At 41.8% G+C, this 17,294-nt stretch overlaps 1 protein-coding gene and 1 long non-coding RNA gene across 5 annotated transcripts in view; one reads left to right on the plus strand and one right to left on the minus strand.

Moving 5' to 3' along the window:
* ZEB1 (zinc finger E-box binding homeobox 1) overlaps positions 1-13,595 on the minus strand; it is a 120,281-nt gene extending 106,686 nt beyond the window's left edge. For 2 of the 4 annotated variants that reach the window (XM_071428711.1, XM_071428708.1), the window contains exon 1: positions 13,484-13,595. In XM_071428711.1, the coding sequence (XP_071284812.1) occupies positions 13,484-13,541 (58 nt within the window). In that variant the 5' untranslated portion in view covers positions 13,542-13,595. Of the gene's footprint in view, positions 1-11,627; positions 11,855-12,612; positions 12,738-13,483 lie in introns of those variants that run through there. The other 2 variants (XM_071428709.1, XM_071428710.1) reach the window with 2 other exon arrangements.
* On the plus strand, positions 13,172-16,826 carry LOC139590861 (uncharacterized). The gene is made up of 2 exons (XR_011679458.1): positions 13,172-13,309; positions 13,674-16,826. It is a non-coding gene; the product is annotated as an uncharacterized lncRNA (long non-coding RNA).
* Positions 16,827-17,294: the final 468 nt, after the last annotated feature.

Consider the following 17,294-nt stretch of genomic DNA (forward strand, 5'->3'; position numbering starts at 1 on the left):
AGACTTCTCTTATGGATGTTTGGAGTATATTAGCACAGATCCATTCATATCTGCAAACTTTCCTCATAATATGGTGTTTGAGTCAGCTGTGCCACCATTACACCTTAAACAACACAGAAAACCACAAGTAAAACTGTCCACCAAAAGAATACTTTTTCTGTACCTAAATACTTTTAAGAAAATGAAACCCCCATTTTCCACATTTTCTTCTGGCTAAGTGAAGATGATCTTTCAACTGTTCTGCCACTCTGCTCCTCTGCAATTTCCCATATCTGCCCTGAAAACCAGCCACAGCAAACACTGTAGCCATGCCAGCCAGATCAGTTGAAGGCAATACCCTTCTCAGCCCAATATGTAACTATAAAAACCCTATAAAGGACAAGAACAGGTCTAGATCTTTTTATTCATATTCATAAATGCAACTTTCCTAAGCTGCAATAATGTGCAACATACTGCTTTCAGGAGTGCCAATTAAGTCACAGGAGTTGAAAGATTTGTAAAATATGTAGCTAACTCCTTCCCCCCAAGAGAGTTCACTTTCTTATTCTTACTGAGATGTCTTTACATCACCTACCAGTGAATATCCGTCCCTTTCCGTCTGTGACTGCAGAAACTAGTGGCTTCCTACTGTAAACCACAGCAATCACATGGGGCAAAGAAAGAGGAGACGAGAAAAACCCCACAGATCTCTCTTAAGCTAGTCTGGAATGTATTTTATTTGTCACCAGTTACAGACTACCCACTGTCAGAGATAGTTAACTAAGCTTTAGTTTTATCACCAGCTTCCTTGCTAAGTAGCTACAGTCTTCAGCACCATAAAAAGACCATATTATTATAGAAACAATTCTGAATGCAAAATAAAAATGTATGTAAAGAGAATTAATAGTGCTGTCGAGGGAGCAGCATTTGTGGAGCACTGTGGTATTATCAGTTTTCGTTATTTCCTTTTTCCTTGGGAGAGGGGGGAGGAGGCAATGGGCAGGAGACTTTATTGCAGGACAGGAAGGGAGCAGAAATTTTGAGGAAGGGTTTTTGCTTAAGGCAAATCAATCCAAGGGACTGGGGAAAGTTGATGTGTAACATGTAGCTTTTAAAAGGAGATCTTCAAAGGACACAATCCTTACAACAAAACAGTATCCACATCCAGAACAGTCACAAGGAGACCTGGCAGCAGCTAACAGAATGACAAAAATAAAGCTTGTTCAAATAGTATTCCCATTTTATTTATTAAAAGTTTCAATTCATACATTTTGCTGCTCAAGCATAGATTTCCAGAGCCCATTTCAGTTTTAACCACAGCAACATATTGAACACACCACAACAAGCAAGACAAACTACACCAAATGTGAGTTAAGAGGTTTGTTTAATTAAATATTTTAATACAAGTTTTCCATGTTTTAACAATACATATGTATTCTATGTACCAAATTGTTTTTATCCTGACTTGCCAGTTAGTTTGGAAGCTCATATATATCAGAAGGTGTCTTAATTTCCTGAGCAGATGCAAACCAGGAAGATCTTCCATTTAGCATAAATTAACGTACTGCACCTGGTTTTTTTTTTTTAATGGGGGGATAGCACCTTTTAGAGCTTGAATGCCATAAAAACAAACAAAAAATCTTCTTGAAAGCTGTAACTGGAAGTTACAAGTGCACAAGCAGCCACTATTGCTTACTGACACAGTAAACTGTAGACAATTGAAAGGGCTTTTTAAACACTGGATTCTTACAATGGGTAAGTATAGCTGTCAAAAAAACTTGATAAGATTCCTCATTAGTTTTTCTGCTACTATGCTTCTGCACACAGCCTCATTTGTCTACTTGAGCCAACTCTCTACAGCTTTATATTTCATGTCCTCCTCCTGCATCTGGACTCCCTGTGTCTCAGCCATGCTCCTGGCCCAATTTCCTTCAAATCTGTATTAGCACATCTTCCAAAAGACTTAATAAACCTAACACACTTCTGCAGGGCAGATTATGTAATCCTGTAAGCAAAATATTAGAGATAAAAAAATTTAAAAGAAAGGAGAAAACCACACACACCTGCATGATGAAAATGAAACTGAGCCATCATGCTGTTACTCCCTTCCTACCCCCACACATATACAGCAATCAGAAATAGCAAGTAGTACATCACCAATTTAGCTCATAAGTATTTTCTTGCCAGAAGAACTGTCAGCACTGCTCTGTAAAGCACCTAGGAATACTTTTGACAGTTGAAAAAAATTAAGTTTATTTTATACCCAATAACATGATCATAAACCAAAGGCTATTCTCTCCATCTCCAGTACAGACGTCCTCCATGGCAGGCTTGTCATTTTTTTGCTTTATAATGGAGTCATTTTATTGTATGCAAGAAGCCCCAGGCATTCTGTACAGCCCATTACTCTTTGCTGCCCACATTCAGATGGCTAATCTGCTATCAGCCAGAAGCTTGACAGACAAAAGGAAAAGGCAGGAAAACAGCTCATGCAGCTGCACATGCGCACACACACTTCAGCTACAAAGTGTTCCAAGAGTAGACCCAAGAATGAACAAGACACACATTGGATTGACAGTCCTACTTAAGACTGTGGTTGCAGGAAGACACACGAATTCTTTAAAGGTAGACAGGTTGGGGAAATATTTAAGGGATAAAAAGCTTCATTAGGATGCCTATTAAGATACTTTAAGGCACAAACCCGGAAGACTTTACTCAGTAAGCAAGCACCTTGGAACCTCAGAAAAGCCAAACATTTTTATTCTGAGAATTTGCAATACAAGACCTTCAAAATGCTTAAAAATAATGTCAAAAGTCAGGAAGAGAGTTAAATATAGGCAACTGTAAACTATTAGAACAAGACATTTGACAAGCTTTAGATTTCAGCACTTCTGTTTTCTTTCTGGCTCAGAAAGGAACTCAGTCTTTTCTAAAGAGTTATATGCCAAATTATTGCAACACCATACATATGAAAAAACAAATGCAATGAAATTATTTGCATACAGTAGTGCATAACAAGGAGCTTTTTAATTACTTTTTCCAGGCACGTGACATAAATAAATGGAGAAGGCTTGCAACTTCATACTAAAACAAAGAAAATGCCTATATTTGCTGGAGTTCTTAACCACCTTATTCTATTTCACTTCTGAAGGAAAGCATCTTAGCACCACCACAAGCAGTACTGCCAAAAACATTTTTCAAGCATCAGATCCACAGACAACAGTTTGCATCAAACATCTTGTAAGAATTTCTGTCAGGATCATAAACCTCTGCTGTATGTCATGATTTTTATTCAACTAAGTCTATTTGTATCCTTTACAGTTGAAAAGCTAAAATTCTCCTTGTGTGAACTGGCTTAGTTCACAGAAACAGAAAGTCTGCCACTAGTTTTATTCACTCACATGCTGAGGTAAAAGCCAGGCTCATCATCATGTAACAACCACATGAGCTATGCAGGCGTGATTAATCACGTGGTGAAACAGAGAGAACTATGGCACGTTATACTGTGTGATGTCTCACTGGAACTATTTCCCTTTTCCTAGTCCACAGCTACCAATTAAATTCTGCTTCTCATTTCTAAGGTATTATTTCACTATTGTGCAGAAAGTCTCCCAGCATTTTGATTGCACTATAGAACCAATTCTATCTTCCAATATTTGCTCAAAATCATATTCAGTGTTCCAGGAATACAGTACATCTGTCAATTCCAAATCTGGAAAATGTACAAGGTAAGCCTTACCATGAAGGGCAGAAGTTGTCAGAATAGTCCGTTCCATAGAATTAGTCTCTGTGGTTTTACTATCATTACAACACTTATGAACAGAAGTCTACCTTGTGTTAATACTGGGAGCATTCAGACCAGTCTAATAAATTAAATTATTGGATATAACTACAAATATATAGGTATAGATAGATGTAGATATATATATATATGTCTACAAAACAAATCTGTACAGCAAATGCAAATTTACTTTCAGCACCAGTAGCTAGAATGTATCAAAATAGGTTGTTATAACAAGCCATCCTACAATCTGCTCCTATCCAAAGTTTAAAGTTGGCAAGAATACTGTTTTCTTGTTGCCTTTCAGACATAGAAGTTCTGAAATCCCCTGCTGAGCCTTGTCCTGCAGGTCAAGTACTTGTCTCCTTCTGCAGCCATCTGCAGCATCTCCTCAACAGCAGCACATCCCCAACAGTACTCTGCAACCTTATCTTCCTCTCCCACATGTGCAAGGTAAGAAGGGGGAAAAATACTACATTTGCATATGTAATTATGGTGCAGCTCAGCAGTGAGCAAAAAATTACTGGAAGTTGAGAACAGATATGCCCATGACCACACCTTAGTATTTCAAATGAAAATGCTTAGCAAGGAAGGGGAAGGGACAGCAGCAGGGAAGGAAGCCAGTCATTACAGCTCCAAATCTGCTTCAAAGCCCTTATTCACCACCTCATGCTCTTTACCAGGCAAACTGTACCTAGGTCCTTCCTGTGAACAATAGCATAAGAATGAATCCAGTAGCGTGTGACTGGTTCTATTTTGCTTGACTTAACCAAATAGCAGTGCCAGGAATACTATGAAGAAAAGGAAAGGCTTTGGAAAGACATAAACAAAACAGGATGGAAGATTAAACAGATTACAGATTCTGAACAGTATCTCCTTTTCCAGTCTAAGACTTAACATGACTTATAGTGGATAGCTTACAGGAACTTAAGAGAAATGACAAAATGGACTAGAAGGTGAGAAGGAAAATCGGATACATACCGGGAAGCACACAAGGCAAAAATACCTCAAGGCATTAAGAAAAACTGTTTAAAGACAAGTGCATCTTAGAAAGAGGGACAACTCATCTCCCTGATGCTTCTAGGCATTAATAAAAATTATGTTAGCTTACGTGAGGAGGAAGGTGTTAGGAAAACAAACAAATAAGAAGCCCAACCTGCTTCTTTAGAGACCTACCAGTTCAACAAAAACCAACTTAAGTCTTGTAGTTAAGGCCTGATTTTTCTGTTCTTTAGTTTGTCCTTTTTCAGATGGAATAGATTTCCCCAGGCTTTTTTCAAATCATGCCACATTTGTGATGTTTTGTTACATCATTTTGCTTTCTTCCATATACACATCTGTGGATGGATGCCTACAAAATAGAAAGAAAATTGCCCTCACTGTCTGTCAGCTGCCTATCAAAGAGAACTGGGAAAAGGATATTTGCTGAAATAATGAAAATATTTTATATCACAGTAACTGAAGGTGTTCTCTAGCATCACTGGCCCAACTAGCATTTGATCCTAACAAGGACAGGCACAGTAGTTCATAGGTAAAAATACTCTCTACCACATCAGACTCTTAACCCCTTCTAGTGCTGTCCATGAAAATCACTCTCAGAACCATGGTGAATGGCAAGGCTTATAACTAATTTTTCTCCAATGATCTTGCCAGCTCCTCCAGTGTTCCTGACCTGTGAGAAGCTAAAGAACAGAGGAGTTGCAGAAAGAGAGGATATCTGCATCAGAAGAAGTACAGAATACTATGCAGTTACTTAAGGAACAGTTGTTTCTTTTCCTTCCGATACTCTCCCATATCATAGAGAGTTCTTGGTGTTTAAAGAACTAATTTTACATGTCCTTTCACTGAAGAACAACTGCTACTCATATTCACAGATCCTAGCTGAACAGGATGCAATGTCATCACAGCACAGCAAACAATTTTTTTGCTCTCTTTTTCAGTTATAATTAAGAATACGTTCATCATTAGACATGCTCATTTGCTTTACACAGTTCTCCAAAAATAGGATCAATGGAACACGTTGAAGGGAAAGCAACAAGAAAGATGCTACCAAACAGAAAGCAAATATTTGTAAGGAAACCAATAAAGGATGACCATTTTCAGGTTTTAACCTTTGGGTGACAGCAGCTGTTAACCAAACTGCTTTGAAACAACAGGGGTAAAGTCCTCACATCACGGAGATTGTGACAGCTGGGAGTGACAGCTGAAAAGGAGAGAACTGAAACAGGCTGCTTTCAAACAGTACTGACTTTCAAAAATGAGAAAGCATATTTTTAGTTAACTTCTGCTGCTCTGAAAAGGCATGTTAAAATAAAATATATTACATTACAGTAATGGCATCTGAGACAATCAGAGTGAGGCAAAGTAAAATAGGCTCCTTTCTTCTCTATTGTCCTTTCTGGGGACAAATATACAAGTCTAAAGAAACATGGTTAATATGTTCAGCACTACCCAACTGAAACATCTGAATCCTGCCTCGCTGCTCCACATACAGACAAAAATTTAACAAATTTCTTCTTTCTACACTACCATCACCTATCCTGCTAACACATGTGAGTAAGCTGCCAGGTACTCACACAAGGAATTGGATGTATAGGCCAAGATACAGGAAGACTCAGTACATACATTTTTACTGCCTGAAAGGTGCTTACATTCTGTGTGATGGAAGTAGTATTCTTTCTCAGGAGTACTGAAATAGATTTATAAAGCTATACTGCATTTAACTGGAGTCAGTATTTTATCCATCAAGTCTCACTGCTCTTGACTGAATTCCCATTCTTCTTGACTGTCACTCAGGAATACTACTTATCTATGCAAAAAAGAGATAAATAGAATATTAAATAAACAAACTGTAGCTCAATAGGAAAAATGAAAGAAATGGTCACAAAGATTAGAAAGTTGCAACTGTGAACAGTTTTTTAAAATATCAAACTTTTGTTACTCTTTCCAACAATAATAAAATAAGATGTAAGGAACTGGAGAACTAGAAAAGCAAACCAAGACTGAGAAATACATGAGCACATAATAATTAGCAAAAAAATCAACTGAGAGTATTAGAGGTAATAGCTTATAAAAGGTTGAAAAAAAACTTGCCAACATAACATGGACATAGAAAGTATTACAAAACAATCCACTCATGAAACCCCCTACACAACTCAACAACAATTCCAGTATTTCAAGGCATCACCGAGTCAAGTGAGGTCAAAGCTATTTACCACTGTGATATTCTCATGCAGCAGCCAAATACATTCCTCCCTGGAAGGCCAGCAAGGTGCATCAGAAATCAGGTATCAGACCTTCAGTGAGAAGCAGACTACACCCCTGCCTACTCAACTCTTCTTCCCTCAAACACAATTTTGCCTCTCCCATACAACCCTCTGCTCTCCAGACTTTGCTTGGGTGTTTGTCCATATTTTTTTTTAACTGCTAAACATTTCCAACAGCATTTCTCTCAGCAGGAAAGAATCCCTATCCTAACTGATGTATTGCAGTGTCTCATGAGTGGAGCTAACCACACATCTTCACAAATGAAGATATGAGAACATTCTTCATACCCACCTTTGCCTTGTGCTGCCCAGGCAGGAGCACCACCCACCTGCACCCACAGCTGCTTCCCACACAGCTCCACCTGTGACAAGCAGCTGTGCTGGTAAAACCTAGACTTGCATGTGTTTGTCCCAGTCTAGTCAACTTATCAGGCCTGGCACTTATTTAGGCATTCCTGGGAAAGTTTTGTTTTGAGAAGGACTTATGCTTTTTTATTTACTTACCATTTTCAAATATTAGAAATGCTGGTTATTTATACACTGAGACTCTTCTCTAGTCATTACTGTCACAACAAAACCAACATCTGATGAAATAATTTCTGCCCAGATGTGCAACTCCAACACAGTCCCCTTAAAACCCTCCACATCCCAGCAGCGGTGTTGATGTTAACAGTGTAGTCCTTAACTAATTCCTTCCTGATGTGATTTATTTTTGTCTACCCTTGCATCATTGAACAGAAGATTTGGAAATACAAAACACACCAGAAGACAACATTCTACTTTTCTGGCACATCACTACATAGTATTTTCACTGGTGATGTTTCCTGTCTTCATAGTCTATCTTAATACCATCTAAAAATGGCTAAAGACAAAATTGAATTTTGCATCTTGCTACTTGTTCGGTGGAAGCAAAAATATTCCAATAAATATGAACAAACTTAAACAATCAAGCTGAAAGGAATAGTAACTACCAAATGACAAAACTATTCTTTCCCTTTAAGGCTCTAGATCAAGCCAAATGCAAGAGTAGTCCTGAAGATTACAAATGGATTGGGACTCAGTCTTGCTATGGACTTCCTGTGTGACCCTGGGTAAGTCACTTGAGAATTTAGTTCTCAAAAATAACAGGCCTATTATAGCTGCCAGAATGAAGCACCAATGTTTCTGAGACCACAAATGAAAGACAGGGTTCTGCTTACTTGCCCAAAACAGAAAAGATCCTAGGCTTGAGTCCTCTTGAAAAATGTAGGTAACAACCGCCAAAAAGTCAGGAATATTGATGTTAATCAGCTGAAAGTTAATCTGGAACTGTACTTCGCAATATGGTACGAAAGCCTACGTAAAAACAAAGTAATTTTTGGGTTTCAACCTCCAGTTTTGGGTATTTGAAACCTATCATGAGTAGAACCCTTATGATTTCCAGAGACTCAGAATGTACTGTTTACAGTTGACAAAGCACACCTACTCCAATCAGTTTGCAATATCAATTAGTTAAATGTTTTTGAAGTGACTACAAACAGCTAATGACTTCAGCAATAAGCTTATATTTTTGGTAAATAATAATGACTGAATTTAGAAGCAGGGATGCTTAAGAGGCATTTGGCCAGATAATGTAGATTCAGCAGTTTCTCTGCAATAGAGAGCAGTGGATCAAAAATCAGTTAAAAAACCCCAAGTAAAAAACCTACAACCCAAGTTTCACAGAAGTTAATTTTATTTCTTTACCATAGTAATACAGAGTCCCACACATGTTAAAAGTGTCTGCCATCCCTCACTGGCATTTTAAACTCTATTAAAACAGATGTTTCCACATGAGGAAAGGCATTACAGTGATATTTTGACTTCAGAGTACTTCAGCCTCTCCCCCCAGCACTGGAAAAAGTCTATAAGAAAAAATTACAGGCTAATACCACAACCGGAGTGTCAGTGGGGAAGGAAGGAGGGAACAGCTGTAGAACCCCTTCCTCCTGCTGTGTCCACAGAGGAACTGCTTACAGAGAGCAAGAGCCCAACCAAAGTCAGTAACACCAATTAACAGGACCTGACATAAAGCCCGAAGTCCTCAGAAACCCCTCCCCACTGAGTCTACCTGATGTAACTAAAATATTCAGCAGAAAATTTGGACTGAATTCAAAGAAGTGAAATCCTCAGACTTCTAACTAAAAACACTGAGTGATTTCTATGAGTGGGAAGCCCATGTCAGAAGGAAAGTTTCATCTTCTTGCTACTTTTTATTAACCCTTTCAGCAGCACATGTACAGAGCCCTACAAGCAAGGCAAACAGGAAACAAATTACCTTAAGAACACCCAACTGCCTCAGGTAATTAATTACCATAAGACAACCTGCTTCACAACTATTAAAATAACAAGCACGGACTGCTGACAGAAAAGTGAAGAAATAGTGACCTTTTTAAGAGAACTCACACTATATTTCAGTAGCTAACACTAAAATAGAAGTGCTACTTGTTTATAAGAGAGAAGGTTTCCTTGATCTCAAACAGTTAATTCAGCTGTCTATGTAGACCCGTTCACTGTGCCTGGAATTTTAACTCAGGCTACATTCCACAAATCCCAAATTGCAAATTTAAATTAACATTAGAGTGAAAACATGATACCTAGCAAAAAATAAAGGCAAGGGGGCAAGAGAAGACAGGCACAAGCAGGAACGTTGTATCCCAAGTGTCACTAACACCTGATGTCCTGCCGGTAGGTAACACCTTGGAGCTAGAAGAAATACGCTTTTGCCTTATTCAAAGGGACTTACAGTCTGCTTACAGTTCTTAGCCTGGTAGCAAAACTTTATATGAAAGTGTTACCTAATAGAAATAAAAAAGAGAGAAGAACCAACTGTAAAGCAACTGAAATAGCACTCTAACAAGTCAATCGACATAACCTTTTAGTAATGAACTCACTGTGACCAAGGCTGGCTTATATCTTCTCCTCACATGTACCTGACAGCATGCAGAATTTACCCAAATTCATACATTCCTCTTTTCACCATCAAATATGCATCTGAAAACCTGAAGGCATACTTGTATTATTTTCAGAACATCTATACTTTACGTTGATATCTTTTCTCACTCTGGGAAGGAAAGTTTTAAATATATAGTTTTACTTATCTCACAGCATTGTTGAAGAACAAGATACATCACATTTAGTTTTGCTGTTTAATAAAAACTAAGACAATCCCGTAACATACATGAGAGAAGCTAAGAAAGCAACTAATCTTGCCTGCAAACCAACTCAGAACAAGAAAACCTTTGCTGATATTGAATCTATTTGAAGTCTACTCAGGAGTCTCACAAGAGCGTGGCTATGCAGATGACTGGCAAAAAATACCCAAACCACATCTCTCTTTCCTCCTCTTCATTTTTCTACCAAAAAAGAGGGAGAAGGGAAAGAAGTAGATGGGATGAGAGACTCCCAACCAGTGCTGTGTTTGTGCTGTATCACATTATCTCAACACTTTGTTAACTCTCCTGCTGTAGCAGAAGTTGTTTGTGTATTGGCCAGAGCTAAGGACAATGACACAGGGTAGTTTTCCTCAGGTAGGAAGTGCCAGATTTCCTTGTAGGTGGAGGCCTTAATGGCAGCACCAATCGGCTCTTTGCTGACCTCCTGTAGGGACCAATAAACAAGGCAGAAAAGGAACCAGCTCCAGAGTTAAGATGATAAGACTGTCTTTCCAACTAGAGTTAATGCACCAGGATGGCTCCCAAACACAGAGAGTAAGAAGGGGAAAGAAAGAAAAAGCAAAAGTTTACAGTGTAAGATTAGCTGTATTAAGTTTTACAAGAGATAAAAAGAAGAAAAGTTGACAATACTCAGTGCCATAGCCCAGTATCATTAACTGGCATATTGGATGTCTAGTGCAATCTCTCTGTAATAATTTCATATTCTGTGGGAACATGGATAGGAAACAACATAAAAATTCTTTTATTTTTTTATACTACAAACAAGCCAGTTGCTTATGCATCTCCCCTATGCCCATTCCTCATTAACAGAGGATACCTATAAGAACCAAGTGCATTCTGCGACTTTGGGGAAAAAAGCCTCATACTTATTTATTTTAAAGGTTAAAGGGTTAACATTTTTTTCTATGCATTTTCTTCAGTAAATATTTGCAAGTCAAACATAAACCCACTGCTGAGAAATCTCTATTATCCAGATTCTATTATCTAACCGATCCTGATGCTCCAATGCACAATGACTTAAGTTGGTTTTAATTCCTCAATAAAAGGAACCAAAACCAGCCTAAACCAAGACACACTACATTTTACATTACAGAACTAGTTGATAAAGACTCAGAGGCTTTACATAATAAAGTAGGTGCAGGAATGAGGTCCAAAAGTGATAAAGATGAAAGATACCTGGAATGATACCAGACCTTATACACCTTTTGTTTTCTGCAAGTGATACACGCTGCAGACAAAACGGTTTGTGCTAAACAGCCTTAAATCTGGTTTTCTAATATTAAGCACAAAGGAAAAACACTGACAGCAAGCGTGGTAAATAAATCCCTCCCCTGAGAATGAAAGCAGCAGACAGGAGGGGGCTGACATGCATGCAGGAGAAAACTAAACACCATCTTTTTTTTCTACCTGCACAAGTTGCCATTTGCTGCAGCAATCAAGGATCTTTTTCCCCCGTCGATTTCAAAAGCCAGGTTTTCAGAAAATTTCTCTCTCAAGTCATCTGTTGATATGCTTTAAGAGTATGGTATTCATATCACTGGATCTTTAAGAGAAAAATCCATTTTCTTTCCTGTTCAGGTAAACATGTTTACAGCTCCTGCACAGACGCTGGGTGGTTCAGACTCACATGTCACACATGTTGTCGTCAGCAACAAGAAAAGCCCCTTTCTCTGATCATCCACATTTTTAATAAGGCAAAGAGAAAAGCACTTTCCAAACTTACCTTTAGCACAGCCAAATCATGAGCTAAATATAAATATTTACACTAGGACAAGGAATTAATAACATGAGCGTGGAAACAAGAGTACTTGCTAGAAAACGCACACAGCAAAAATAAGAAAACCCTTTTAAGTTCAACGCAATCAAACGAACCCGTTAGCCCCTGGAAAGGCCGTCATTTATCACCACGTTATGCCCCGAACAGGGAGGATTAGAGAGGTGAAGCACCGATGGTGACTCCGATCTATTTCGGAGACCGTTCACTGCATATGAAAACATCTCAGATCGCAGGCAAAGCCTTCCTATCTGTGACCCTGCACAGGAAATGCCACATAAAACCTAAAATTGCCAAGGAGGGTTACAAAATCGCCTACTCTACATCCTATTCCGAAGAGTCGTGCTACGAGGACCGAACTACTTCTCCATTTTCCAGAAAATAAGTAGAGAGTGGGTGTTACGAGCCTTTATTCCCCCCGCCGTGTACCTTCCCATTGCATCTTAAAGTAACACACGTACCAAAGGGGAAAAAAACCACTACCCCACAGCAGCCCTTAAGCCTGAAATGTAAATGTAATTCCTTATATAGACTGCAGCAGCTGGTCACACACGCACGGAGAGCGGAGCGGGGGCCCCCGGCCAAACCGTTACCACCCATTATTATACAAACAGGTACCTCCGAAGCCAGAGGGAAGGGAAGAAACTTCGCCGCCCGCCCCCGCCGCCCGGGCGCAGCCCTCCCTTCCCCACCGGCCCGGCGGGGCGGCCGCGGGGCGCCGCCGGGCACCAACTCTCGGCGGGGCGGGGAGGCGCGGAGCGGGCGGGCGCGGAGCGGGGGCGCCGGCCCGGGGCGGCCGCGCTGCCCCCGCGCGAATCGCCGCCCGCTGCGGCGGCCGTGCCTCCCCCGCGTGTGCTCCCGGGTGTGTCCCCTCGGGGCCGGCCGGCGTCTCCCACCGCCGCCCCGAGAAAGGCGAGCGCCGGCCGGGGGCGAGGAGCCGGCCCGCTGCCGGGCGAGCGGGGAGGAAACTCCGGCGGGCGGCAGAGGCGCTCCCGGGCGGGCGGCGGGGCGATCCCGCCCGCGGGGCCGGGGGGAGGCCCCGCTCCGCCCGGGGTAGCGCGCAGGTAACAAGTTTCGGAGTTGGGGCTGCCGCGGCCGGGCGGGCGGCGGCCGCTCCCCCGCCGCTCCCCGCGGGGCTCCGCGTCCCCGCCCGGGCCGGAGGGTGGCGGCGCGGCCGGGGGCCCCCGAGCCCGCTGCCGGCGGCGGGGCGGTCGCGGGGCTTGAGGGGGAAGCAGCGTGTAACGGTCCCGGACAGCGGCGGAGTGCGGAGGCACCGCTAGGCGGAGGAGGGAGGCGGCGGCGAGGGAGGCTGCAGGTAGCGGATATAACGGTGCGGAGGGAGCCGCGCTCCCGGCGAGCCGCGGCGGGGGAATTACTTTGGCGCCCGCCCGACCTCCCCCCTGCGCGCTCGGGACGGCTGTGCCCGGCCCCCGCCCCGGCCCCGCCGCCGCCCCAGCGCGGCCGCGGCGCTGCCCCGCGGGTGACTGACCGTTGTTGCGGCGCGGGTTCGGCTGCTTCCTGCGCTTACACCTGGGGCCATCCGCCATGATCCGCTCGCTGGTGTCTAAATGCTCCAGTCACCTCCTCCCCCGCCCGCCCCCCTCACTCCCTCCCCTCCCCCCCGGACCTGGTTTACGACACTGGGTGGTTTTACTTTTACATCACCTTCCTACACCTAGTGCTCGCCCGGAACCTTGTTGCCACGGGAGACGGGCGCTTTACGGCAGCGCGTTTGAACGGCGGCGAGGGAAAAGTTGCGCCCGCAGGTACCGGGAGCGACGGCGCCGCCCGGGGGGGCTCGGGCCCCCCGACCCCCGCGCCGGCGGCAGAGCGGGGGGACCCCCGCGGGGCGGGGCGGGGCGGGGCCGGGCTGGGGGCGTCGGTGGTCGCCGGCCCCCGGGGCGGTGCAGCAGGGTTCCCGCGGAGCAGCACCGCAGCGCCGCGCTGAGGGTCCGGCCCCGCGCCCGCCCCGCTGCCAGGTGCGGCCCCGGCAGCCGCCCCCAGGTGCGGCGGGGCCGCGCTCCCGGCCCGGCTCCCCCGGCCCGCGGGGCTGTCCCGGCGCGGGGCCGCGCTCCCGGCCCGCGTGGCTCGCACCTGGCGGGGCGCGCTGCGCTGCGGGCGCGCCCGGGCTCACCGGGACTGGCGGGAGCGGCCGCTGCTCTGGCGGGGCTGAGCGGGAACCGACAGCTGCAGCGCAGGGACGCCGTTCCCACCGTGCGCCAAGTCTGCCGCGCTCGGGCTTTCCGTGTCATACTTCCCGGTTTTACAGAGAGGAGGAGAAGTATAAAATTCTGTGCCTTTACGAATAAAAAGAAGAGAGCAATTTTTCACGGATAATTAATAAGCAAGCTCTGTTGTGCTTAATAAACTTATTTAATATATATAAAAATTAAAACCATCAAACACTTGTGCTATTTATTTACTCTTGCTTTTCACTTCAGGCAATAAAATAATTAAGAGAGTTTGCTTCTAGGCTTCCTTATTTCTCTTTTTTTTTTCTTTATCTTGGCATGATTCTGTAGAATTTATAGTTCTGTGCTTCTGGGGAACTCTTTTATCTAAAGAAATTAAATGTAATTAAATTAAATTTCAGTGAAAGCATTTCTATTAATGGGATACTTTCAATAAGAAATTGATACACTACAGAACTTGAGGTCTTCAGCTGTTCTACATTGTCCTATTCCACATGCTATATATTCACATTCTGTAGCAGGTCACCTCATTTCATGGAAGCAGCATAACATGTCTATAGGAAATGAACTATGGAACACTGCCAGTTTATGGACATACCTATGAGCATCTGAAGCTCCCACAAAAGTCTGGACAATCAGAAGTGCTTAGAAAAGAAGTATTGGGCTAAAACAGGTGCAGATTTAGGTAAAGATCCAAAGGGATATTTTCCTAATCAATTGTACCCTCAAAAACCCCCAAGCCTTGGCTTTGGATACTTACATGAAAGCAGTGGTTGCAGTTGCCAATCATTTGATACTTCTCAAAAAATCCTTAAGTTTAGGTGTATTGTTTTTACATACACCTAAACTTAGTGATGGTTGGCTGCTGATCTCAGCATTTTAATAAGGATCTGCCTAAGAGGGATGAAAGAAGTAAATCAAACAGTACCAAGTGCTTGATGGACTAACGGGAGTTGTTCAAAAGCATTAGATTTGGCATCAGCTGGGACTACTGAACCCCATATATGAGGATGGCTAAGAACTGCAACATGAAACCAACTATAAGATAAAAGTGAAACTTGTCAGCTCAAATTTCAAGTGAACGAATTACAAATTTTAAGGCAGAGTTTTGTTTTTAGTTCAACATCGTTGCTTGTAAAGTTTCTGTGCAGAAGATAACCTGTGGCTGTGAAACTGTTTGCAAATGAGTGCTTAAGGTATTTTGGAATTGTTAGATGCTTTTTATCATTCTGTGGATGAATTTGAGGACGAACCAAAATATGATGTACAATTCTTCATGCAAAGTTTTTACTTCCTTAAATTTAGTCATGTTCTTAGAAGGTAGTTGCAAATAATAAATAATATCTGTAAATATATTTGCAGATCTGTAAGAATATTCTCCTGCATGCCCACACAAAGTTCCAGGCCCTCTTTAAGCAACCTTGAAGAGCTTGTTTTCATTGAGTCTTGTTACTTTTCACCTCTGGATAAAATTCTTGTCTCTTCCTTTTGAGCAATTTATGTTTCCTAAGAGAATGAGAAGAGAAACAGTCTCCTGGTGTTTGTTGTGCTTATTTTTCAAGAGCCATAGTGTCTGTTTGAACTGGAATCTCCTGAGGTTTCCAAGCAGCTGAGAGAAACTGGTGACAACTCCTGCTGCCCATTAGTTCCTGAAGAGCAGAACTGAAACTGGCAGGAACATTGGTAGCTGTACACTGCTATAGTTTGGATAAATGAGAAGAGAAAAACAAAGCAACCTTGGTGTATGTTATCTTTGAGACCAGGGAGGTCTAGAAAATAAAAAAAAAAACCCAGAGATTAATGTTTTGCATCAAGTTATTGATGACTCCAATCACTATTCATGGTGAAAAGTGTCTCATTCACAACTTGTAAATAGATATGTAGACAGGTTGGGTTGTTGGGGTTTGAATTTTAAACTTCGTCATATTTAATCCAAGCAACTGGGCACTTCACATCTTTGTATACAAAGTTCTAATTATTTACTGTGCCAAATTAAGGGTGCAGCCACTGTAAAAGAATTTTTACATCCTTCTAATTCTGGATGCAAAGCAACTAGTTAAAATTCCTGTTACATTTGTCATGTTCTGCAGGACGTGAGCATGTTGTATATGTAATTTAAACTGGTTTGTGCTTCAAGAATGGAAAATCTGGTTTTCCATTATGATGCACAGCTTTCAGTCTGACTTGTCAGTCAAGGAGGCAGGAATTAATTAAGATGTTCATTTGCAAAATCTTAGTGAAGAGGTATATTTCTGCATCCTCCTAAATGTGGCAGTCTTGAGAAGATATCTCTTTAAAGGAGGAATTCTGAGACAGTGGTCATCCATAACAATTTCTAGTAACATAATTTGTATGGGAATTTAGGCAACCTGAATAGGTTATTGTAGTTAAAACATGGGATTGCACAGCTGCTGTACTTCACCTTTTTTGAAATTTATTTCCATTGTCTGAAGACAAGAATTAAAATATTTCCATACTCACACTATGATGATGTTGTATGCATGTGCAAAAACCAGGTAGTGATTCTTACAGACAGTTTTTTTCCATTTTAAAAATGTTCCTGTATGTTGTGTTTTGATTTATGATCTCTTAAGTATGTATCATTAAATAAAAGCAATCAGTCCTTTGTTTGTATTCCTACTCCTTATTGATGCTTATGATGTTTCCCATTGTATCTTGATTATTCTAGATTTAAAGGTGTTAATTTAGTTTCAGGAATTGAGAATTACAATGGAAAACAACTCACTGTTGTTTCTTGTGTATTGTTTCTTGTTTTATTTCTGATTTGTGGAGGTTCTTATTATCTTTTTTTTTTTTCTGATTTCCATTAGTGAAGCTTTGTTTTCAATTCTACGTATTTCTTGGAATCTCAGTTCCTAAACTTTATTTTTCAGTTAATGATTTTTTCTTTTTGATTTTTTGTTAAATGCACTTTTACCCCTCTATAGGAATTGCAGTTGAAAGATTTGTTAGGAGAACAGTGACACAGAAATACACAGTTTGCTGCAGCTGAGGAACTAATCTTGAATAAAGTGTTAATTGTTGAGGTAACAACATAGAAGTGTAATGCCCTTTCAGATGGTCTTCCAATTTCTATTTATGCTTCCA

Source organism: Agelaius tricolor, unplaced genomic scaffold (assembly GCF_023055355.1).
Source record: "Agelaius tricolor isolate 1412-34295 unplaced genomic scaffold, bAgeTri1.0.p SCAF_6, whole genome shotgun sequence".
Lineage (NCBI taxonomy): Eukaryota > Metazoa > Chordata > Aves > Passeriformes > Icteridae > Agelaius > Agelaius tricolor.